Raw genomic sequence first — 24,098 nt, 5'->3', positions numbered from 1 at the left:
AAAATCAAGAATAATTGAATGCATTGCAGGAAACTGCAGTTTCTGATCCGATCAAGTTTTTAATGGTGATACCTGTTGACCACTACTTGATTGGGAAGTTGAGAAGTTAGAGGAGAAAAACCTGTATTGTTTTACCTAAGTGAGGGATCCTGATGCTGGAGAGGAAAATTTTCTGGTCTTAGAAGTGTCCTGTTAATGCATGCCATACCGGAGGAATGTTGAGTGTAGGAGGTACTTCCTAGCTAAAATGTGTGTTTTCTGCCATGTTCTGTATTACATGTATTCACAGGAATGATGAACCAGCTTACTGTGTGTTTTGTTTATTTAAACAGACTTACAAAGAACACTTAGAAGGCCAGAAACACAAAAAGAAAGAAGCAGCCTTAAAAGCTTCCCAGAACACCACCAGCAACAGTACTTCTGCTCGTGGAACTCAGAATCAGTTGCGCTGTGAGCTCTGTGATGTGTCTTGTACCGGCGCAGATGCTTATGCTGCCCACATCCGTGGAGCCAAGCATCAGAAAGTAAGAGATTTTTCTCTTGTTCTTACCATGCAAGTCAGTATATACATTTCTCCCCATCATTTTTTCCAATTTTAAGGAAGAAGAAAATATGCAGAAACAGTATAATTTAAACGATTTTATTTAAAGGTTTTGTTTCTTGATTTCCTTTCAAACTTGTCTTCAGGCTCACTATTAGAAGGGGATTGTTGAAAGAAAGGGGGAAAATGTTGTGGTGGCATCAACAAAAAGAGGGTATATTGGGGTATCATTCAAATCACAGGAAAAAGCTGTGGCGTGAGATGAGGGAAGGGTACCATTGAGGACATGTGGTACTATGCTTGTGCCACCTAACTTTTTCAAGACCTTTCTTTAGGTTTATCTTACTTGTCTAGCTGGGACAGTAAATCTTTCAGCATACTTTGAAACACTGTAAGCTAAACCAGTGCAAAGTGTAGCTGTTAGGCATCATTCTTTGATAGTTTGTGCAAGGAAAACTGTCCTCTGGAAGCAAGGAACAATGTCCTATAGTAGACTTTATAATGCATATTTTTAGAAGACTTCTGGTACACCTTTTTTTCTTATTATTTGGGTGCTCTTTTGTGGGCATCCTGGAATAAAAACTGTGAGCTGCACTGTGAAATGCTGTGACCTGTGTTTTAAACTTGGCCGTACAACAGTAAGTGCAATGATAGGTAGAATTTGTGTTTAGGAATTACAGATTTTCCTCATAACTCTGGAAAGATTAAAGTCACTAACAAATACAGTATTAATACTCTGCTTTTATAGCTCTTTACATCTCAGGACGCAGGCATCAATAATATTGTTCCTACTAAAATAAATCTCATGGCAAAAATCAAAATTTAGAGAGCCTTGTCCAGGTAGTAAACTGAGCCATTACTTTCTTGGGTGGTGCTCTATAATTCCATAGGTATATAGAATATAGTATATATTATCCTTTTATATTTGGATATAGTTTTCTCTTTGTGATGGTCACAAGCCATTGCTGGGTTTAGGTTCTTACCAGAGTGAAAATGGTATCTCAGAGGACTATATTGCTGTGGTAGCTAAAGAACTGTGTGCACTCTACTGGAAAAAAGTAATTTTGAACAGTTGCTTGAGTTTAAATTTATACTGTTGTGTGACATTAATATGTCAGTATTCTGATAGGGAACATAAAAAATAAAAACAAAAGCCTAAGAAAATAATTTGGACAGTTGTGTGCATATCATGATTGTGCACATGTTCAAGTTTAAGGCGTGTCTCACAGGTTTGTGGGTTTTTTTATTGCTGTTTTCAACACTCAGTCTTTAGTTTTGATGTTGCCTGTTTTTTCGTAGGGATTACTTGCATTGCTTTTTCAGATAGTGGTCAGCAGACACCAAAAAGTAGTATTATTCCATGAGAGACATGTTATAGAAAGGCCTGTACTTATTAATTCTAATAAGCATGTACCTCTTTACTTTCTGTGTGATACTAAAGAGCTCTGAAATACGTCTTGAATCCTCCTTAATTATTTCTAAACATCAGAAAAAAAAAAAAAGAAAAAGAAGGCATTTGCTTAAGGAATCTCTTCAGCTTGGCTAAATAACGTGTAGAGTTAGTTAACTCTTCAAATGTAGCAATCAAAAGACACAGTGTTGCCGAATCTGAATTAAATCACTCTTAGTTACAAATATTGTTTGGAACTAGAACAGTTCAATGTTCTCCCCTTTCGAGGGAGACTAAAAAGTGATGAGGCAACAAAATAGACACATTGAAACACTAGGAGCAAAATGTATTCTTGAACTTATTCTGAGTTGTAAGATTGTTGTGTTTCTGTTCTTATCTAAACAGCTGTGGAAGTAAGTGCTTGAATTTCTAATACAAGTAAGCAATGTGAGATAACAAGTACCTATTTCCTTGTTATAGATGACAAGAGCTTTTACATGTCCATCCTTTTTCTTTCCTAAGACCATTTTTTTTGTAAAAAAACAAGCTAACTCTTTCTTTATATTGATTTTTTAGCTATTGATATTTTTGCTTGTGATACATTATTTTTACTGCTATCTCAGGGAGGCCATGATCATGTTATGAATTTCTCTTCGTACTTACAGGTAGTAAAGTTGCATACAAAACTTGGCAAACCCATTCCTTCAACTGAACCAAATGTGGTTACCCAAGCTACTTCCTCGACATCCACATCTGCTTCCAAACCAACGGCCTCTGCTTCAAATATATCAACTAGCAGCAGTACAGTGAACTCCTCTGTTGCGTCTTCTGCAGTGAAAGTTCTTACTCCCACGGCAAACACACCACTTAACACTGCATCCAACAACAAAACATCTTCAACCGCTGCTAACATAGCTGTAAAGAAAATATCTACACCGAAAATAAACTTTGTTGGCAAGTACAGAAGTCAGTCTTTATTTTGAAACCTAACCTATTCTGTAAATTTTTCTTAAGAACTAGTGCAGCAGACACAAATACATTTAGGTAACTCCATGCATGAGTTACTCTACTGTGTTTAAGGGAATTACTGATAAGTGAGAATGTCTATAAAAGTTTTGCTTCAAAATTGATGATGTTTTCTGCCCGGTTGTCTCCACCCTCTTGAGTACTTTTCCCACCTTTGGTTTCTTATGTAGTAGCTGCTGGAGTATTGCAGTTTAGTCCTAATTTCAGTTCACAGCCTGGGCTGTTAATGCACCTGCAATAGATTGGCAGTTTATGCTGGACAACTGAAACATCCTTTTTCAGTGGAAAACTAACCATGTAAACTTCGAATTGAACAGGAAGCAGCTGCCACAATAAGCTATCCTGCTCTTCAAGGAGAGACCTATACAGTTGTAACACTAGGGATGTACTGCTTTTATTAGTACAAACTTTATAAGTTTTGAAGTACTTTTTTTTTTAAATAAGTTTACAAAATAACAAAAAAGATACTATTAAAATACGTTTTTTGAGTTGTCCCCCATTCAGTCCTGTCCCTTGAGAAATCAGGAAAACAAATAACAAAAATGGTGGTTTTTTAAAGCAGAAGTTTTTCTTGTTGGAATAAACAACTTCAGTGTTTGAGTAACCTGAATGTTGTTAAATTTACTGTCAAAATATTTAATTGTATTGAAAAAATATTTAAGTTTTGGTTACATTTAAAATCTGATCGGTTTAAAAATACCTATAATTCTATGCCCAGATCATACGTATTTGCAAATAAAATCTTCAGTTTGCACATTATGTTTAATCACATTCTCATTTTATGAAGAGTAATAATTTAACTTTGGGGTTTGTTTTTTTTCTAGGTGGTAATAAGCTTCAGACAACAGGAAGTAAAATGGAAGAAATGAAATCAGCTGAAAATGCTAAAACACCTCCTGCTGCTACAGTGCAAACACAGGAAGTAAAATCTGACACAGCAGCTGAACCAGTGACTCCCACAACTCTTGCTGCCTTGCAAAGTGATGTCCAACCAGTGGGCCATGACTATGTGGAGGAGGTATTAATATGAAAATATGTATTATTTTTTAACTGTTATAGTGAAACATAATCATAGAGAGATTGAGATTGACAGGGACTTCTTTAGTTCATGTGGTTCAGTCACCCTGCTTAAGAAGGACCACCTACAGCCAGTCACCCAGGACCATGTCCAGATGTTTTTTGAGAATGTCAGAGGATGGAGACTCCATAACTTCCCTGAGCAGTTGTAAGAGAGCACAGTCAGTTGCAATAAAACAGTGTTCTGATGCTCAGTTATTTTTCACTTGGTGCTGATTGTCTCTGGTCCTGGTACTGGGCAGCATTGAAAAAAGTCTGGCTCTGTCCTCTCCACCCTTCCTCCAGGTGCAGATATGCACTGATATGATCCCCCTCAGCCTCCTCTTCCCTAGGTGAGACAGTTGAGGTCCCTCTGGAAGTTAGTGCAACCCTTTGGCATATCAGCCACATATCTGTTAGTTTTGTGTCACCAGCAAACTGGCTGAGGATAGATTCTCCCCCATCATCCAGAGCATTACTGAAGATGTTACAGGACTGTATTGATCCTGCAGCTGCATTGCTGGCTCCTGGCCTCCAACTGGGCTTCATTCTGCTGGTCACTACCCTTGGCCAGGCTGTTCAGACAGCTTTCAGTCCACCTCACTGTATGCTTATCCCGCCTGTGCATTAGTGGCTCGTGTAGGAGGATATTGTGGTGGGACTGTGTCCAAGGTTTTACTGAAGTCCACAGGGACAGTCTTGAGTGCTCTGCCTTCATCTGCCAGGCCTTCACCTTGTTGAAGTCCTGGAGCTGACTGTTCCTGATGGTTTTCGTGCCCTCATTGTACTTGGAAATGGTTTCAAGGATTGACTGCTCCATTGCCTTCCCAGAGATCAAGATGAGGTTGACTGTAGTTCCCTGGGTTCTCCTTGAAGATAAGAGTGACAGTGCATTGAGCCTGCAAAGGCTTGTGCATATGTTTATGTTTTTGTGTTATCCATATTTCTTTTTTGCTTCATGTGATTGGTATGAGATAGGTGGATCAACTCTGATGTAAATTTTGCATGATACACAGGTCTGTGATTTATTAGCTCACTATGTTCAGGTTTGAATTTAAAGCTGTGTACTCTTTGGAATGGAAGGACCTTGTTCCCTGCTCACTACCAAGCACAATGGTGTGTCTGTCAGAAATAAAGGTTCTACTTTTCTACTTTGCCTTTTTTTCAGTTATTCTGTGAACTTCTTAACATGTTTTGGGACAGGTAGACATTATCCAGTGGCACTGGATATTTAGATTAATGGGTAATTTAATTTTATATCAGCCTTATAAAAAAAGAAATGGCCAAATGTGTTATAACTTTATTTTCCAGGTAAGGAATGATGAAGGAAAGGTGATCCGCTTTCACTGTAAACTCTGTGAATGCAGTTTCAATGATCCTAATGCCAAGGAGATGCATTTGAAAGGGCGGCGGCACAGACTTCAGTACAAGGTAAAAATGCTAATGCTTCTCTCTGAAAATTGACCAGATATCAGCTAACCTCTTCTTAAGTTTAAAGACTAGACTAAAGAAGGCACTCTGAGTAAACAGCATGTAGAAAAAGAGAAGTGTATTTCATAGGCAGTATAGTCTTTAAAGAATAATGCAAACCATGAAATTATATTTTGGTTGACGGTTTTTAAAATGTTTTGAATGTTGCTTGTAGTCCAAGCAATGCAAGCAACAATAGATTCTTTGCTTACCGTGAAGTTTATAGAGTATAAAGGAGTATTGCTCAGTGGTTTTGGTAGGACACACACACTCTTTGTGTTGCAGACTTATTAATGGTAAGTGCATTTGTGCAGTTCTAAAACTGCATTTTACCCCTTTTGATTTTATTGTAAATGAGTAGTGTATGTTAAATATGCCAGAACTACTCCATAACCTTGAGATGAGAACAGGAAAGCAACATTTAATTCATTACTTTTCTGATCTAGAAAAAAGTAAACCCAGACTTACAAGTAGAAGTGAAGCCCAGTATTCGAGCAAGAAAAATTCAAGAAGAGAAGATGAGGAAACAGATGCAGAAAGAAGAATACTGGAGAAGGCGAGAAGAGGAGGAGCGCTGGAGGATGGAAATGAGGTAATGCATTATGTTTCATGAATGAATGTGACAACCTGCTGTCAGATTGTCTGAAACTAAACTCCATAGTTACTTATTTTAAATATTTTAGGGAACTCTGTACTGTCGTGTTTTAAATTGCCATTCTCTCAGTGGGATTTTTGTTTGCTGCTGTTCAATCCTTCTTTACTTTTCCATAAATGCAGACCTACTTTTACAACAATAATTCCTGTTGTTATAATCTCTTTATTGGTATTTTCTTATGACTGCTAGAAGTTGTTGAGGACAGAGAAGCGTCTGTCCAGAGTAGTGTCAAGCATTAACTGCTGTATAAAGAGAACACTTTGATTGATGCACTTCAGGCGGTATGAGGAGGACATGTACTGGAGGAGAATGGAGGAAGAACAGCATCACTGGGATGACCGTCGCAGAATGCCAGATGGAGGATATCCTCATGGCCCTCCAGGACCACTGGGTCTGCTGGGAGTTAGACCTGGAATGCCTCCTCAGCCCCAAGGACCAGCAGTGAGTTTCTTAACTTGAGAAAAAAGTTAAGCTGTTCTTACCAGGAGGCACAGTTAAGAATTATAAAATAACTCGGTGCTACTTCTCTTGTCTCTGGTGTTTCCTAATAAAGGATTTGGAAAAAAGAAGAAATTATATGCTAATGAAATGGTGTAGGTGTACTAGTCCTCCAAAATAAGTCCAATGAAATGACAAGAGGATGCTTTAAATATTGGTTCTTATGAAACTAAGTCATACTGGATTTTTCTATTTTTTATTTTATTTGATTGTGTTATACAACATTATTTACCTAATTGTGGACTAATGTATGGATAAAAGTGTCTGGATCATCAGTCTTGGAAAATAATGGTTAGTGGTGCATCATACTCTGGCAGTGTGGAGTGCAGTACCACATGGCTTGAAAGGTGATGGAGTGAGTGCAGACTGCCGAGGTTTGCACTGGCATGAACCTGAATCCTGTTGGGATGGGGAGAAAAGCTGACAGCTTGGATGCCAAGGCCACCATCCAGAGGCACCTAGGTGGGCTGTAGGAGTGGAACATTATGGAGTTCTGCAAGTACAAATGCCTAATGCTGCTCTCAGAGAGGAAGAACCCTTTGCATTGATAGAGACTGGGTAGCAGCTCTGCTGAAAGGGATCTGGGGGTCCTGGCAAACAACAGTCTGGGCATGTCAGCAGCATGCCCTGGCAGCAGGGCCAGCAGCTACCTGGGCTTTAACAGGAGCACAGTCAGTAGATTAAGGGAAGTGATCAGCTTTCATTAGACCCTAACTTCAATACTACATTTAATTCTGGGCTTTTCAGTAGAAGATGCATAAAGCATAACAGGCTCAGTGTGGAGCTACCAAGATGTTCAGGAGTCTGGAACACTTGCCCTGTGAGGAGAGACTGAGGCATCTGGAATTGTTTAGCCTGAGAAGAGAGAGATTCAGTGAGACAGAATAGCCTTCTAATAGCTGTGCTTTATAAAGGGCATGTAGCCTGGCTTTTTATAGTCAGGAGAGGATGATATACATCCAGCATAAGCAAACACAGAGGAGATTTAGACTGAATACAGGAAATCATCTTTTCTCTTACAGAGCATTGTGCAGCCACCATCTTTGAAGGTTTTCAAAAACTGACAGGCTAAAGACCTCAGCAACATGATTGGTCTTACAGCTGACCATGTTTTGAACAGATTAGACTAGATGACCTTCTGAGGGCATCATGTACATCCTGTACAATCCTGTGATTGCACAAAAGTAATCATGGATAGTTGATTTTGTAGAAATATCCAAGTATTTTCCAGTTGATAAAAAGGCAAGAGATATTAATGTTGAGGAGTACTTCTGATCTTGGGATTTGGCCTTAGTTTAATTTTGATACGCTTCATGTCTTTCAGATATGATTGGTTGTGGCAGTGTAGGCTGTTGAGGAAACTTCATGTTTTCTTACATTTCAGAGATGTGAGGTTTGAATATTCTGTTCCTTAGCCACATGTTTGGGTTTTGGTCATTTTGTCTCATTTGTGAACTTGGAAGTGGACCCAGGTTTCAGAAGAACACTTTTCTGTCTGTTCAGCCTCTGCGCCGCCCTGACTCCTCTGATGACCGCTATGTGATGACCAAGCATGCTGCTATATATCCAACTGAGGAGGAACTTCAGGCAGTCCAAAAAATTGTTTCTATTACTGAGCGTGCTTTGAAGCTGGTTTCTGACAGCATGACTGATCATGAAAAAAGCAAGAACAAAGAGGGAGATGACAAAAAGGATGGCAGTAAAGACAGGTATTTTTAAAATTCCTTTTTAAGAATTTTATTGTTTTTCCTTACCCTGTTATCAGTGCTTCCAGGATCTCATCTCTTTGGGCTTTTATGCAGTATTTTGAAGTCTCAGAAAGATGTGGAGTACTATTTTGTTTTACTTTTCTATCTTCAGGATTATTATTATTTTAAATGCAACTTTTAACTACAATTCACAGAGCTTTGAAAGGCGTTTTACGGGTGGGCGTTTTGGCTAAAGGTTTGCTGCTCCGTGGAGACCGAAATGTCAATCTTGTTTTGTTGTGTGCTGAGAAGCCCTCCAAGACATTACTCAGTCGTATTGCTGAAAGCCTCCCTAAGCAACTTGCAGTAAGTAGAATTTAGATTTTTGGATTTGAGTTTTTGTAAAAGTATTGTGAAAATCTGTCCTCAAGTTAAATGTCTGCAGGACTGACTGTGCTTCTACATAACATAGGTCAGGTTCAATTTCTTTCCATTTTCTGTGTGTTTCCATCTGAATTCAGAGTTCTGCTTCCTCCAAGAAGCGTGTGCTCCAGCAGTGTAGTATCATTCACCAGTTAACAGATTTCTTTTATTTGGGAAATAGAAATGAGCACAAGAAAGGCCATTAATCAGTTGCCAGTAGCAATAGGGATAATTGCAGCATGTTGCATGTTATAGCATGCCTCCTGCCTCAAGGTCAAAGTTCTCCATTAATGCCAGTCTTTTGTACTTATATCTTGTTTCCTTATTGTATGTATCAGTGGTTTATAGTTCAAAATTAGCCAGCTAAATCTAGTCTGGGTTTTTTTAGAATCTGGACCTTTAAAAAAGTAAACATGCAATCTTAGACCATTCAGTGAGATATAAACCTTTTGTAGTGTTTGTATCTTAAGAAAGTGTAAAGTCTGCTCTCTGCTGAACAAAGCCTGTCACTGTAGAGTGCTTGTCACAGCATTAGTATTTCAATACATTCTAGTAAAATGCTTGACAGAATCACTGGCATGATCAGATTAATGAAAAAATAGTCTCAAGTTTGCTCTTGTTTGAAGTAACAGAAGTAAATTTAATAAATGGATATTTTGGTCTTCGTGGAAATGTTGACCATATATGTAGAAGAAGGTCACAGAGGTGTCTACAGCTTTCTTTTGGAACTATTTGGAATTATTAAATAACATTGAAAAAATCAATTTAAAATAAACACTTTATTTGTTAATCTTACATTTTTTCCCCCTTGCCCTTTTTTCTTAGCATGTTGTGACGCCAAAGCACAAGATGTACCTACCAATACCCATTTGTAACTGTGAGCTTAGAAAATATGCATCTTTGCTTTTCAAAGACTTCTGTGTTCCAGTGAGAAACACCCTGCTGACATTTTAATGAGGCTTTTCTTTATTTCAAACACCATCAAAATTCTTGTTATGTAATTTATAGATTTTTCCTTTCTGGGCAGTTTGTTTTTAATTCTAACTGCTTGATTGTGTATTTTCCTTGATAATTTCGACACAATATAAAAGTCCACGTATCTTTATACGGTGTAGTGTGGTTCTGTGACTACACAGGTATGTGTTTCATATAATTATATTGTGTTTCTATATTTCTGTTGAAAAAAGAATATGTTGGAATCCTTTTTCTTCCTGATACTTTTAATGGCCACATGCTAATAGAAATTTCTGTTTCTCAATATTTAGGTAATAAGTCCAGAGAAATACGATATCAAGTGTGCAGTCCCAGAAGCAGCAATAATTTTAAATTCGTGTGTGGAACCCAAAATGCAAGTCACAATCACACTGACATCTCCAGTCATTCGGGAAGAGAACATGAGGGATGGAGGTTGGGAAGTTGTTCAAGATGTTACTTATTTCTCACCTGTTTTTTTTATGTTTATCTATTCTGCTTAAGATGGCACTAAGGTCCTGGAAGGCAACATGCTGGCACACATATTTGATCAAAACTTTGTTTTTCGACAAGCAGTCTCAGTAGAAAACAGTTGGTTAAAATAAATGTGTATATGATGCTTTTATTTAATTTTTAAAATTTCTAACTTTATGTCCAACCTCAGCTTTCTGGAAAAGGTACAAGCTTGATTTTTTTTCCCCCTTTTAAAATTATGTGGAAAACTAAGTATTTTTCAGCAAGTGGCTATTCTGGCTAAGTATTTTTCAGCAAGTGGCTATTCTGGCTTTCTAGAGCAGTCTTGCCTTAAGAGAAAGATTTTATGGATTTAGAAAATCAAATCACAGGTTTTTGGGTTTGAACTGGGTCAGAATTACCATCACTTAGACATTCTGAATAGTGCCACTTAACATGCACTTTTACCGTACTTTTGACAGTAACAGTGCTTCTAACTTTAAACGATGATGCGATTTTTTCCAGCTCTCTGAGGTTGTTTTTTGGTCTGGAGTGCTTTTTGAGTATATTTAGGCTCCTGGTATTACAATCACTCTTCTATCCAACTGGCAAACCCAAATAGTACAATAAGAAATGGCTTTGTCGTTGAGCTGAAGCAGAAGGTGGAGCTTGGGAATCAATTTGCGTTTGTGAAGTCCACAGTTTCACTGGTGCCAGCAGTGTTGCTTTAGGGTCTGTTCTGTAACACTTTCAAAGCTCCAAAAGCTTTTAAGCCAACAAGCATGATTAATGTCTGCAGTACATTGGTTCTTTTTATTTATGGGTCAGATAAAATTATCTTTTGTTTCCTTTTAATCCTGTATTTTCGTAGTTGAAAGAGATCATAGCAAACAGGGTTCTGGTGTTTGACAGTGAACCTACAAATAGGAAATCCGAGGCTGTTTAAACACTTCTCGTATACAGGTTGAAAGAAATTTTATGTGTGTACGTATACATGTGCTTGTGTATATACGTATTTATATAAGCCACTAAGGTTTTTTTTTTATATTCATCTCATCACTACATGTCCTCTAAAACACTTGAGGTTTTTATATTGCATTACTAAGTGTCCTGTAGCTGTGACTAGTGCATTTATAAGCAAGCTATGTTAACAAAGTCATCCTACATAATCAGAAAGAAAAATTTTCAACATACATTCTGTGGTTTGGATGACTTCCAAAGAGTCTTAGAGTGCTTTTGTTTTAAGCTGTGCATTTTATTCCTAGCTATAAATGCTTTGTATGTGTACTGTCACACCCAACCAATTTTACTTGGTTTTGGACAATCTGAGTGTAACATAACTGGGCTGAATCCAACTTTCCATGTTATTTAAGTTTATTAAAAAATGCATTTTATTATTAAATTAGACTAACCATTTAATGAAATTAACCTTAAACACCATGTCTATTTCTTGATGTACTGTGCAAAAGTGCAGTATTGATTCCTGCTACTATACTCAATTTCAACTAAGTGGTTTCTGGCCCAAAATTCTATGATGTGGACTAAAAGTAAAACAAATTTCAAATTACTACCGTCAGTCCCCTAAGTTACCCCACCAAAAGGAAACAAATCTGTATTTTTGTCTGACCCACACTTGAGTTAAATTATCTTTGTGAGTTTATTCACTGCTGAATGCAGTACTGCCTCTAGGCAAACAAAATCAAGTTAGATTTCTCTTCAAGACACTGAGCAGTATAAAATGGATGTGCAGAAAAGTTTACTTTTGAAACTGGAGCAAATAGAAGACTGAATTGCCAATTATTGCAGCAAAGAAGTTCCATATTCCGAAGACTGCTGCTTATTTGCTGCAGAGTAACAGTATGTGTTTGTGTTTTTCTTACTGCAGCTTCTCATGCTCTGTGTCTTACATTGGTTTGAAGTTTTCATTTTCCTTAGCCCGCTTGGGGAGCTCGTTCAGGTGTTAAGGAAGGCTTTACCGGAAGAACCAGTTGGAGTAAAGATGCAACTTGAGTTTTGCACATGGAGTAGAATCATGTTTGATGTGTTATTAAGTAAAAGGCTAAAAAAAAAAACCAAACAGTGAAATGAATTGTTAACCGCATAGCTACTGTTCCCTACAGTATTGTGCGTTTGACAGTTGACCGAATCTGATACATTTGAGGAGCTCTAACCCAGCTGTGGAGTCTTCCTTCGGCAAACAAAGTGTACATACTTACAAACACCTCTGTGTGTGCGCGTGTGTCTCTTTTATCCTTAGCCGACAGCCCCGGTCCAAAGCCTTCTAGCAGAGGGACTTGATTCCTGTCAGGGGTTGCTGCCAAGACATCGGAAGGATTTTTGACCAAGGTTTTCTAAAGCTCAGTGTCACACCTGCCATGCTTTACAAAGGAGGGGTTTGGATGCATAGTCCTAGCATCTGCTGTTACTTTGTGTTTGGTTTTTGTTTTGTTTTTTTTCTTTTCGTCTTTGTCTCTCTCCTAGAATGAAGCAGTGTTCACACTAGTCTTGTAATAGTTGACTGGGTAAAATGCATTTTATATAACAAAACTTACCTAAATTGACATACCTGTTAACTTTTAATGAAGAGGTAGTGTGGACACAGCATGTCTAATTAAAGATTAACCCCTTATGTATAGGCTAGTAGTAAGTTATACAGGGTAAGAATTCATGCCCGTGTTTTGTAAATTAATTCAGTTTTTGTCCTAGTTTAGTAGGGTGGTAGGTTAGGCATCTGATTTTAGTTACATTATCTTTAAGGGGTTAATCCAGAAATGTGAAACATATGCAAAAATCCACAGAATAAATATTACAGGAGTTCCCTTGATACATTTTTTTAGTAATTGTTTTCTCAGTGTAGTACCTGCCTCAGCAACTTCTGACTTTCAGAGTCTTTTTAAGTTCCAGGGATATTCTTATGACAGCAATTAGTAACCCATTTTAGATTAACATTTCCAGCACTGAGTAAGATTCTTTCCTGTACATTTAAATTGCAATTCTTCTCAGTAAAACTATTTTACAAACTGAAGGTTTTCAGAGGTAGAAATTTCAAGTTATTAATGAATTATTGTGCTAAAAGTTTGCACAATGAATTATTGTGCTAAAAGTTTCACCTGTTTGCATATTCATTTTAGAAAAGTGTAAATAATTGATTAGACTGATGATACTATTAGCCCCACAGCACATATTTACATTTTTAATTTCTCAACCTTATTTTGCCACTTTTTCCTGTGGTGTTTTCTTAGTCTATACTCCTTGTCTCATATATCTGGGTTGTACTCCTTTCATCACTTAGCTTTAGCTGGCACCCCTCCTATGTAGGTTTGGAGGGCATTTTTTGTTGTGTTTGGTTTGGGTTTTTTGTTTTTTTAATCAGTTTTGTTTTAAAAGAAACATCACTTTGAGCATCATAATTTGCTCTGTAATTGCATTATTAGTGAAGATTTTAATCTTTCCACTTTAATATATAGTCTGTAAGTTGGAATATCTGTGTGAGAAGTTACCTATGTTCTTCTCAACTTTGCTCTTACGAAGTCTTCACCTTTTTATCCCTGTGCAGAGCAATGGGACTATCCCATCAAAATGCTCATATCTGAATATAGTACTTGACATTAAATTTAGTTACTGTACTGCAGAGCTATACCACCGTGTTAATTCATGGCCTTTTAGCTCTATATACTAAAGAATCCTACTATTTTACATTTGTGATTTCAGAGCACAATTTCTGCAACATATCTAAAAGCTCCTCGTTGCAGGCATGTTTCATGAGCCTCATTATTTTTTTATTTTATTCCCTGGTTTAACCTACATTTAGATCTTGAAGGAGTAAACTGTACTGTTCCAAACAGCTAGCTCCTGTGAAATATGTGCCATTGAGTGAGGGCTTTTATTTGGTGTATCACCAGTTACGCTGGCAATGTCTGTTGTGACTAGTCACCAAACCATTTTCAGAATGAGTAAACAAGTAACTTCTAATGGTGATCACTTATCTGATTATATCCATATAGTTTTCAAGTAACTGAGGGATACCATTTCACATTGTTTAGTGGTTCCAGTTTCACTGATTAAACCACTTCTGTGGTCTCTACCTCTTTGGTAGCAAAGCAGTCAGTTTGGTAATTAAATTAATTTCTGGATATTTAAATATCCAGATGTCTGCTATGTTTTCTCCATCTTTCAGACATTTTGCTTTGTTTTTTAGACTATTCCTTGCTTTCTTTATCTTGGTGAGTCTTTGGTAAAGCTGTCCCTTTTCAGATCCTTCCTTGCATCCTAAGTGTTGCTGGAACATATCTATTATGGGCTGAGGAATTTTATTGCTATGGGTAGGAGAGAAAGTGCTAGAAAACAAGGAACTCTGTAATATTGAAGAACATGTCACATTCATTTAGTCAGGTTTTTAAAGTAAAATAATTTTAAGTTTAAGGTATTATAAAAATAACATCATTAATAAATATTCAATACCTTTAAGATTTGTTATACTTAGATTATTTTTTCAAGAATACGTCCCAAATAACACCTGACAATTAAAATTTAAAAGAAAATAAGTTTGAATGTTTCTACTTGGTTAAAGTGGATTTTTGTGTTCCTTCTGTCTTGTGTTCTCTGTGCTGGTGCACTGTGTCCAACCATCCTTCCTTCGGTATTTAATTTTAGGGGATATGTGTTTTTCCACTGTTAGCTGAAATAAAGAAGTACTGTGCATTGCATAATCAGCAATGCAGTTGAAAATAACTTCAGAGCTGAAGTGCATTATGCTCTTGATCATTCTGCTGGGTCGATGCCCTAATCCTAATTGAGCCACTACTGTTGAACATTTACATTTCTCGTTCAAGGGTTTAAACTTTAAATGGCATGTGTGACATTGAAGCTATTTAAGGAAGTGTCTTGCTCACCTGGTCAAACACCCATTCCTCACTGCATTTTGCCAATTCAATCCATTTTAGATGTAACCTCGGGTATGGTGAAAGACCCACCGGACGTCTTGGACAGGCAAAAATGCCTTGACGCTCTGGCTGCTCTACGCCACGCTAAGTGGTTCCAGGTTCGGAACATCATTTTACTTTCTTCTTGTAGCCTTATGAGAGATTAGTTCAGTTGCAATATGAATGTTTAACTGTGTGAAAACACTCAGCGTTGTTCATGCTAATAATACTTAATATTTCTCTGGTCCCTAAATTTAACTGTAGAAGTTTGAGTATGGAGGAGCTGCTTTATGCAGTTATTGCTCATTTGACGTCATTTTTTTTTTCCAGTCATTGAGAAGGCGATGTTGAAAGCTTGACTCGCTTGGGGTGATCATATGTTGTATATTTGTTATGTATTCCATAAGGCTGCAGAGTAACTTCGCTTTAAATAATGGAATATGTGTTTAAAGCTTCGTGTTTAGATTTAAGACTTTTTTTCCATTTCTTTTAGTGCATTAAGTGTAGGGAATGAAAGGTGAGAAGCAACTGTTTGGTTTAGTGACTTTGCATTCTGGCAAAGGCACAATAAAGAAACCAAACAGATTCCCTTGACCTTTCAGTCTCTATACCTATTTCTTAGATCTTTACTTTATCCTTTTTATTTCTAATATAGAAAGATACTGTATTTATTGTTTCAAATGAACATGGGTCAAAGTGTATAGGGGATCAAGAAATGTTATTCTTGTATAACCTGTGCACTTTGACTTCTACCACCTTAAATTACTAACCCTGTATAAAATACTGCTGTAAATGGCAGCTCACGGAATAAAGTTGTAGAATGATTTGTTTCAATCTTGTATCTGAGCTTCCATTGAACAGTGGTGTTTTAGTCTTTCAACAAGTCCTGTTTGCTCTGGGTGCAGGGGTTAATTAATTTGATTTTGTATTGCTCTCAAGGCTAGAGCTAATGGTCTGCAATCCTGTGTGATTATCATACGTATTCTTCGTGACCTCTGTCAACGGGTTCCTACTTGGTCTGATTTTCCAAGCTGGGTAAGTAATGTTTTTTTAATGAGTCTTCTTAATAAATATGTTACTATAAGGAAATTATGGGGAAGTGTTAATACAGTTTTTAAATTCAGGCTTCTTCAACAAATAATGTAGGGTTTTGGTTGGGACTTCGGGAAGTTTTTTGCTCCAGATACTCCAGATTCCCTCTTAAAATACAGTTTTCTGAGGTTTTTCATTTGAAGCTGGAAGTTACTGGTTTTTCCAAAAGAAATTTTCTTGTTCTTTTCTGTTATTTGTGAGTAGATTCCTATTCTAGGTTTTAGCATATTTTTCCTTTACTCTGTATAAAATAACCTATTTTTTTCTAACCACCTACTCTGAATTGCTTGGAGTTTGCTGAAGCTTGTTTAAAATAATGTCAGCTGTGCCCTTATAGTTGTGTGCTAACAGAAAGAACTCAAAAGAAAAAAATTATGGTTATTCTTATGTTTATGATGTCTCTTTCGCAAGGGGAAATACCACAGTACTTCAGCACAGCCTGTGTCATCATCATATTTTAGCCAGTGTCACTTAAATCTCTGGGTTGTATCAGGTCACCTTTCTTAATTCAGTGGAGTGGTCTTGGAGCATTCCTTTTGCATTGACTACCTTACAAATGCTGCAAATACTAACAGATGTACAATCTGTGGATTGGACAAAGTTAGTCTGAAATGAATACCTGAAACATGCATCATGTGGAAGTAAACCTAGTTCTGACTGTTGTGTTTTGCAGACCAAATCCATTTGCACTATGCTGCTTCCTTCTCTGTTTTGACAGGAAAAGCACTACCATTGTTTTGAGCAGTTGACTGTATTTAGATGAGAAATACTTTACAACTCCACTAAGTTTGCAGACAGTTTTATTAAATCAGTTCTAATAATAAATATTACATCTGGAAAATAAGTGGAACAGTAATGTCTGTTTTTTTAAATATTTAAATGGAAAAAAACTAGTGCCAGTTTCAGTACTGCACTTCATGAAAAGTACACTAAACAAATACAGTTTAAAAGATGTTAAGTGCTCTCTGACTATCACTATGATACTGACTTGCCAGAGAATGAACCTTGGGCATACTTTCAGAAAAGTCTCCTTACAACTATTGCAACACAGAGCAGGGGATAAAGAACAAGGAATGTGACTTCTTAATCCTCACATTATGTATTCCAAGGCACATCCAGAGGGAAGAGAGATATGAAGCAATGTGTCAGACCTTGCTGTGTCTCAGTTCTCTCCAAAAGTGATTTCTGATTTGTTTCTGGTGCCTGATGCATTCTCAGTGATATGGATCAGCACTGAGCTGTAATCAGCTGTTCTTTTGGCCTATAGGAAAAATCTTACTGATAAAAGCAATGACAAAATGAAAGTGGTGATTTTAGCCAGTATGGATGGAACTTCAAAGACTGCGGTAATACAGTTTTCTGAATACAGGTTTTCTTGTACCCTCTATACTTGAAACCTTTTACAAATTAAAGAGATGACAGAGGGTTTTTTATTAAAAAAAAAAACATAAGTAGTTTTAAAAATAGAAGCTAATAGGAAGCCTGAATGGTCACAGTAGTAGCATTTCATGTACCTAAAAGTAGAAACTAAATTAGAAGAATTTTGTCAGGTTCCTACAAACTATTCAGATTTGAAATCCAGCCTTTTGTGCACATAAACACCAGGACATCATAATTCACGTTTTCCTAGTACTGAGTTATAGACCTCAGTGTATTGTATGAGGATCCAAAAGAACTAGATTTTTATATATGCAAATTCAAGATCTGCTTTTCTTTCTTTACTGATGCACTTTGTTTCCTACTTGAAAACATCTTAATTACTTTTGCCCAATCCTGACTGATGCAGCAGGAGTATGGAAATAGCATGCTTAAGAATTTGAAATCTGTCAGTTAAATGGAGCTCCAATAGAAAGGAATGGGCAGCCTTGGTGATTAGCAGTGCCTGTAGTTACTTGCATACATCAGAATAAATATTTACACCTTGAAAGGAAAAAGAAAAGTAGAATTTGAACAACTGTAGATGTGGTAAGGAGGACAAGGTTCAAACAAAAAGTGCCTCCAAAAAAACTCAATCAAAACTATTGATTGAGAATTAAACTTGCCAAAGAGGCAGTGAAACATCTGTCTAATTCTGGGAAAGACATCTAGAAAGTTAGTTATTTCTTACAAATACTTTTGTAGGTTCTTCTGGGAAAAAATAGTATCTAATAAAAGCTAACAAAAAGAAATATTCACAGAAAAAACATCAGTACTTAAAACACAGCTAATGATTTAAACCATTTTAACTAACATCAATATGTTAGTTATGTATACATTCTGAAAATGAAATGTATACATTCAGAAAATATATTTATCATAGAGGGTTTTTTTGTACTTGTTTAACATCTGAGTTGATACTGCTTGCTAACCAGGAGAAAAATTGCTGTGAGCTTCAGTTTTGCTAAACTGAAGGACTAGTGAGGGTATTAAGCATTTTAAGAACATTAAATTCTTGATGTTACAAGTTTTTGTATTCTTGTAGAAAAAAATTATTTCTATTTTTCTGAAACGTCCTGTTTCATTAGGTATTCCCTGTACTGTATTGATGTGGCTGAGAGGATCAAGTGTTCCAGAGTGTTTCATACTCTCAGAAACTTGTCTGGACAAGTTGTCTACCTGTACATGTAGGCTACTACTGTGTAAATTTATACAAAATTACTGAAACACTTGTGATGGGAAGGAGCTCATCATAGAATCACTGATTTGTTCAAGTTGGAAAAGACCTTGAAGATGATTATCAAGTCCAATTGTTAACCCAGCACCACGAAACCATGTCCTTAATTGCTATATCCACATGTTTTGTGAATACTTCCAGGGACAGTAACTCTGTCAACTCCCTGGGCACCCTGTTCCAAAGCTTTACAACCCTTTCAGTCAATTTTTTTTTAATAATATCCAATCTAAACCTTTCCTGGTGCAACTTGAGGCAATTTCCTTTTTTCCTTTTATCCTATCATCATTTATTTGGGAGAAGAGACCACCCCCCACCTGGCTGCACCCTCCTTTTAGGTGGTTATGCACAACAATAAGGTTACCCCTGAGCCTCTTTTTCTCCAGGATAAACACCACCAGCTCCCTCTGCAGTTCCTAACAGAACTTTGTGCTCCAGATCTTTCTCCAGCTCCTTGCCTTTCTCTGGACACTTTCCAGCACCTCGGTCTCTTTCTTGTGAGGGGCCAAAAACTGAGCCCAGGATTTGAGGTGCCTCACCAGTGCCCAGCACAGAGGGGCAGTCCCTGTCCTGGTCCTGCTGGCCACACCATTGCTGATACATTCAGGATGTCCTTGGCCTTCTTGGCCACCTGGGCACGCCCTGGCTCATGTTCAGCCACTGTTGAGCAGCAGCCCCAGCTCCTTTCCCACTGGGCAGCGTTCCAGCCACGCTGTCCCAGCCTGGGGCACTGCCTGGGGTTGTTGTGACCCAAGGGCAGGACCCAGCACTGGGCCTGGCTGAACCTCACACAACTGGCCCTGGCCCATGGATCCAGCCTGTGCAGATCCCTCTGCAGAGCCCCTGCCCTCCAGCAGGTCAGCACTCACACCCAGCTTGGTGCCATCTGCAAACTGGCTGAGGGTGCTCTCAATTTCTTCGTCCAGGTCATGATTAAACAGGACTGGATTCAGCATTAAGCCCTGGGGACACCACGAGCGACCAGCTGCCAGAATCAGTACTCTGTTCATCCAGCACCTCGTTTCTTTTTATTCATCTTTATAAAATAACTGGGATTTCTTTCCATTTTAACTTAAAGTGTTCTGTGATGTGTAATGTTCTTCAAAATTCAAGATTCAAAATTCTCTACTGAGGAATAGTAACAGCTTTATTCTGTCTCTATCTTCTAATTTGTCTAAATCCTCCTGTTGTTGGTCTAGGCTATGGAGCTGCTTGTGGAAAAAGCAATTAGCAGCGCAACTGGACCACAGAGTCCTGGAGATGCACTGAGAAGAGTTTTTGAGTGTATATCTTCAGGAATCATCCTTAAAGGCAAGTTATCTTTTATGTATGCTTACACTTAACTAATCCCTAATCTTGCTCGTAGTAAGGTAAAGATGTGTTACTAATTAGCCTGATTATTATAGGTGGTCCTGGCCTTCTGGACCCTTGTGAAAAAGATCCTTTTGATACACTTGCTATAATGACAGATCAGCAACGAGAGGATATTACTTCAAGTGCACAGGTAAGGGAATGTAATTGTGAAGTAACTAAATTTGATGGATGGTTTTGTTTTGGTTCTTTTTTTTTTTAACTGTAGCTTTATATTGGACATTAATTTTTTTTTTTTTTGCAGAATGTAGTCAGATCTTACCAGCCTTAAGCTAGGCATCGAACATATCACAGAAGAGAATGTTCGTAGTGTTCATTATTGCACTAAAATAAATGTACTTTCCTGAACAGTTTCTAGCATTCTCATCTATATCTATATATCTAGATCTGTAAACAGGCTTACTCTACAGCAGTATGTTACTAGATTGGATATTTTATAAATACATCTGTGTAAGATTCATATAGTTTTGACCATTTGTGCTTGCAGTTTAAGTGGTTACTGCATCTGCCTCTTAATGTGATCCTTTTGCTACTGATTCCTGATCACGTGTCACCCACTGTGACATGTGACAAGCCTTGGCTGCTTCAGTGCAAGCCCAGAAGCCCAAACACAAGTACATTAAGCTAAGACACTGCACTTAGAGAAGCATCAAAAGTGACATACACATTTTATTGTGTTGATTTTGTTGGGGGACAGAAAGATGGAATAATTAGAGCTAAGGGTAATATCACACATCACTGATGTTCGTCCTTAATTGTTTGACAAAGTGCTCAAAATGGACATTTGTTTGTAACACAAGTAATTTTCTTTACCATTTTTCTAGTTTGCGTTGAGACTCCTTGCGTTCCGGCAGATACACAAAGTTCTAGGAATGGATCCGTTGCCACAGATGAATCAACGATTCAACATCCATAATAATCGTAAAAGGAGAAGGGACAGTGATGGGGTTGATGGGTTTGAAGCAGAGGGCAAGAAGGACAAAAAAGATTATGATAACTTCTAAAAATGTTTGTCATCATTGCTAATGTTGATGGTAATGAAAAGTCCATTTGTTGCCTTGCTTTTACTTCATTCATAATGATGTCTGTTTAAAACATCCAAAACCAGCTTCTGAATTAGATTTGGAAGAGAACAACCTAGCTCTTCTGTGAGATTCTGAATATCTTAATTGGATGTACTGTACCAGACAAATTATGGATGGAAAGACTGCAAATGGAAACTTGTCATAGGAAAACATAGTTTTCCCTCATTTCATTTTCTTTAAATGTGTTGCTAAGTTTAGTATCTTTTCTCCTTTTTTTTGTCTTTTTTATTAACAAGTGCATTGTCTTCCTCTCTTGACTGTATTTAACGCAGCATTTGTGCTTCTGTTGCTATGTGTATTTTGACTTTTCATTTAGAAGTATTTTTGTTTGCCTTTGACACTAGTTGTATGAGTTACTTTGTGTTAGGTAGTAAAGTTCCCCTCCCAATTAATATTTTACAGAAGGGTTTTTTTTCCTTTTTTTGTAAAGTGAGACTGCAGGATCATGTTTTTTTCTAAATGTGAAGGGGTTACAACACAATTGTCCTGCCATTTGAGTGCTCAGAATTAAATGTTTTTGCCAATCTTGTGGCATTTGTCTCCTTAGTGTGATATAACGGTGTAATTAAGACAAATTTGTGTTAATCTAATCGAGTTTGCTGTTAGTTGTGCATTAGCAGTATAAAAGCTAATATATACAGTATGGTCTTGCAACAGTTTTAAAGCCGCTGCATAATTGATCAAAGATTTGCATGATGGGTTTTGTTTTCCTTTTTTTAATAGAAGGGCTTTAAAAACTATTATCTTAGGTTAAATGCATAGGTCTTTGTATGACTGACTTCGTGACATAGCAAGGCCAAAAAATAACTTTCTGAATTTCTTTTCTCAACAAGCAAAGGTGGGCATTTTCCATTTAGACAAAGTTAGTCATTCTTTTCAGTCAACTTTGTCAATATGGTATTAATGCCTCTCAGCCCTTAAAATAAATGTTTGTCATATCAGTGCCTGTGAGGTTATTCCTTATATCTGTTCCTGTATAAACTTTCTGTGATTTTTTTTCAATAATTCAAATTTTAAAAGTGAAGTATTACTTAAAAAGTGAAGGTTATCAAAGAAAAAAACCCAGAAAATTATTTGCTGTGGCCATAGTGTATGCTTATGTCTCTTTCAAAAATCTAAATATAGCAGTGGTGTAAGTAAAGTTACATCATACTGTTGATGTATGCTCTGGTACACAGGTGTGATTTGTTGTCACAGCACTACAGTGGAATACACAAATAAAAGTTAAAATTTATTAAACGACTAAAATTCATTACACACTGGAAACTGAAGTTTCACTTACTCTGTTAAATGTGTATTATGCTTTGTTGCAAACCCATAAAACACAGATTAACATAGATTAACATTCCGGTAGCTACTTTATTGATGGCTGTAGGAGAGTATCAAATGTGACAAAGATAATTTGTTATTTCTGATACCATTTATTAAGAAAAGCCCAACTTCTGTTCCATTTCAAGGTCGAATTTATCTTTGACCTTTTTAATAAGCAACTATTGGAGCAGGGGGCATGTTTCTGTTCCCAGAATCTACTGCTAACCAGTGTGGGCCTATGGAATAAAAATACAATATTTTAAAAAATTGAGGGAATCTAAAGACTTAAAAAAGAAAAACATTTAATAATAGTGTTCTGCAAGCATCAGAGTGCAATTTTCAAGGAGTGATTATAAGGGGTTAGCATACAAAAATAAAGCTTTCTCATTGTAGGAAAGCTTTCTAAACAATTAGAAATACAAAAAGCAGAAATGCTTTGAAGTTACTTAAAAAATTACACTCATTTTGTTGTCCAGCCTTCATGCATAGCTCCAAGCATATGCTTGTTCTAGGGGATATCTTGCTGCCATTGTGTCTAGTTAGCCATTACTATTTATTTTGAAAGCTACAGGTGCTATTCATGTGGCTAGTTCAACTCCATACCAAAGTTTCTTTACTCATAAGGCAAACTTGTCTATTCAGGAATGTGACCCTAAAATATAGGATTAAAAAGGTCAAAGATGTATTTTAGATTTTCTGTATTTTTGTTCTACTGGCTTTTAGGTCCTAACCAGTTTCTGGATCTTTTGAAATATTGTATACTTAAAGTGATTCCACATTAAATATGAAGCTGTGACCATTATTTTTGTGCTGTGTGGTGAAAGGTGAATTTGCAGTTTATTTCTGGTGTTCCTGCCCATTTTAATGGATAACTTCTGACTCTTGTTAACAAATTTAAGAATGTAAAGACAAGATTTTCAAAAGTACAGAGCAAGCTTTGACTTAAATACTACACTGTGCACTTGGGAAGGCAAAATTGACTAAATGAGCATTTTAATACCCTGTGTTTTGATAATGCTAGCAGTTTACTAATAAGCACCGTTTACATTTTATTCAGCAGTGCTTGGTGTTAAATTGTCCCACAATTACAAACACTGTAGTCTTCATTCACAAAAGGGAAATGTACACAGAAAGGATATTCCCCCCCATGCTCACCTCAGAAGAACAGTTTGTGAACATGTGAACAGTATGTTTCAAAGCTTTTTTGAATTTTGACTTGTCTTACTAGTTCATAAGTGTGTCCTGTCTGTGGGCAGAGTGGTTTCACATGGATCTGTGCATAAAGGCACTGTTAGAAGATAAAGTCTATTAGACATGGTCCATTGACTTCTTGCCCTTTTATGAAACTGATGAACAGTTAAACCTGCAGAACTATTGAATATGATGGGTTCATTTGGAGCTTCTATGTTTAGACTTTTTAGTACTTAAAATTTTTCTGCCTAGAAAACTTCCAACAGTTGGAGTCAGCTTTAAATATTCCTGCAAAAATGTGCAT

At 37.0% G+C, this 24,098-nt stretch overlaps 1 protein-coding gene across 4 annotated transcripts in view; it reads left to right on the top strand.

Annotated features, from left to right (window-relative positions):
* The window catches only part of ZFR (zinc finger RNA binding protein), a 46,551-nt gene extending 23,146 nt beyond the window's left edge, over positions 1 to 23,405 (top strand). For 2 of the 4 annotated variants that reach the window (XM_064404879.1, XM_064404881.1), the window contains 14 exons: positions 333 to 524; positions 2,597 to 2,897; positions 3,782 to 3,975; positions 5,325 to 5,444; positions 5,930 to 6,075; positions 6,417 to 6,579; positions 8,140 to 8,345; positions 8,540 to 8,690; positions 10,013 to 10,154; positions 15,116 to 15,213; positions 16,034 to 16,129; positions 20,036 to 20,147; positions 20,243 to 20,340; positions 21,032 to 23,405. In XM_064404879.1, the coding sequence (XP_064260949.1) occupies positions 333 to 524; positions 2,597 to 2,897; positions 3,782 to 3,975; positions 5,325 to 5,444; positions 5,930 to 6,075; positions 6,417 to 6,579; positions 8,140 to 8,345; positions 8,540 to 8,690; positions 10,013 to 10,154; positions 15,116 to 15,213; positions 16,034 to 16,129; positions 20,036 to 20,147; positions 20,243 to 20,340; positions 21,032 to 21,211 (2,199 nt within the window). In that variant the 3' untranslated portion in view covers positions 21,212 to 23,405. Of the gene's footprint in view, positions 1 to 332; positions 525 to 2,596; positions 2,898 to 3,781; positions 3,976 to 5,324; positions 5,445 to 5,929; positions 6,076 to 6,416; positions 6,580 to 8,139; positions 8,346 to 8,539; positions 8,691 to 10,012; positions 10,155 to 15,115; positions 15,214 to 16,033; positions 16,130 to 20,035; positions 20,148 to 20,242; positions 20,341 to 21,031 lie in introns of those variants that run through there. The other 2 variants (XM_064404880.1, XM_064404882.1) reach the window with 2 other exon arrangements.
* The last annotated feature ends 693 nt before the right edge of the window (positions 23,406 to 24,098 follow it).

Source organism: Passer domesticus, chromosome Z, assembly GCF_036417665.1.
Source record: "Passer domesticus isolate bPasDom1 chromosome Z, bPasDom1.hap1, whole genome shotgun sequence".
Lineage (NCBI taxonomy): Eukaryota > Metazoa > Chordata > Aves > Passeriformes > Passeridae > Passer > Passer domesticus.
Note: the sequence above shows the minus strand (reverse complement) of the source record. Positions and strands in the feature narration are given on the sequence as shown.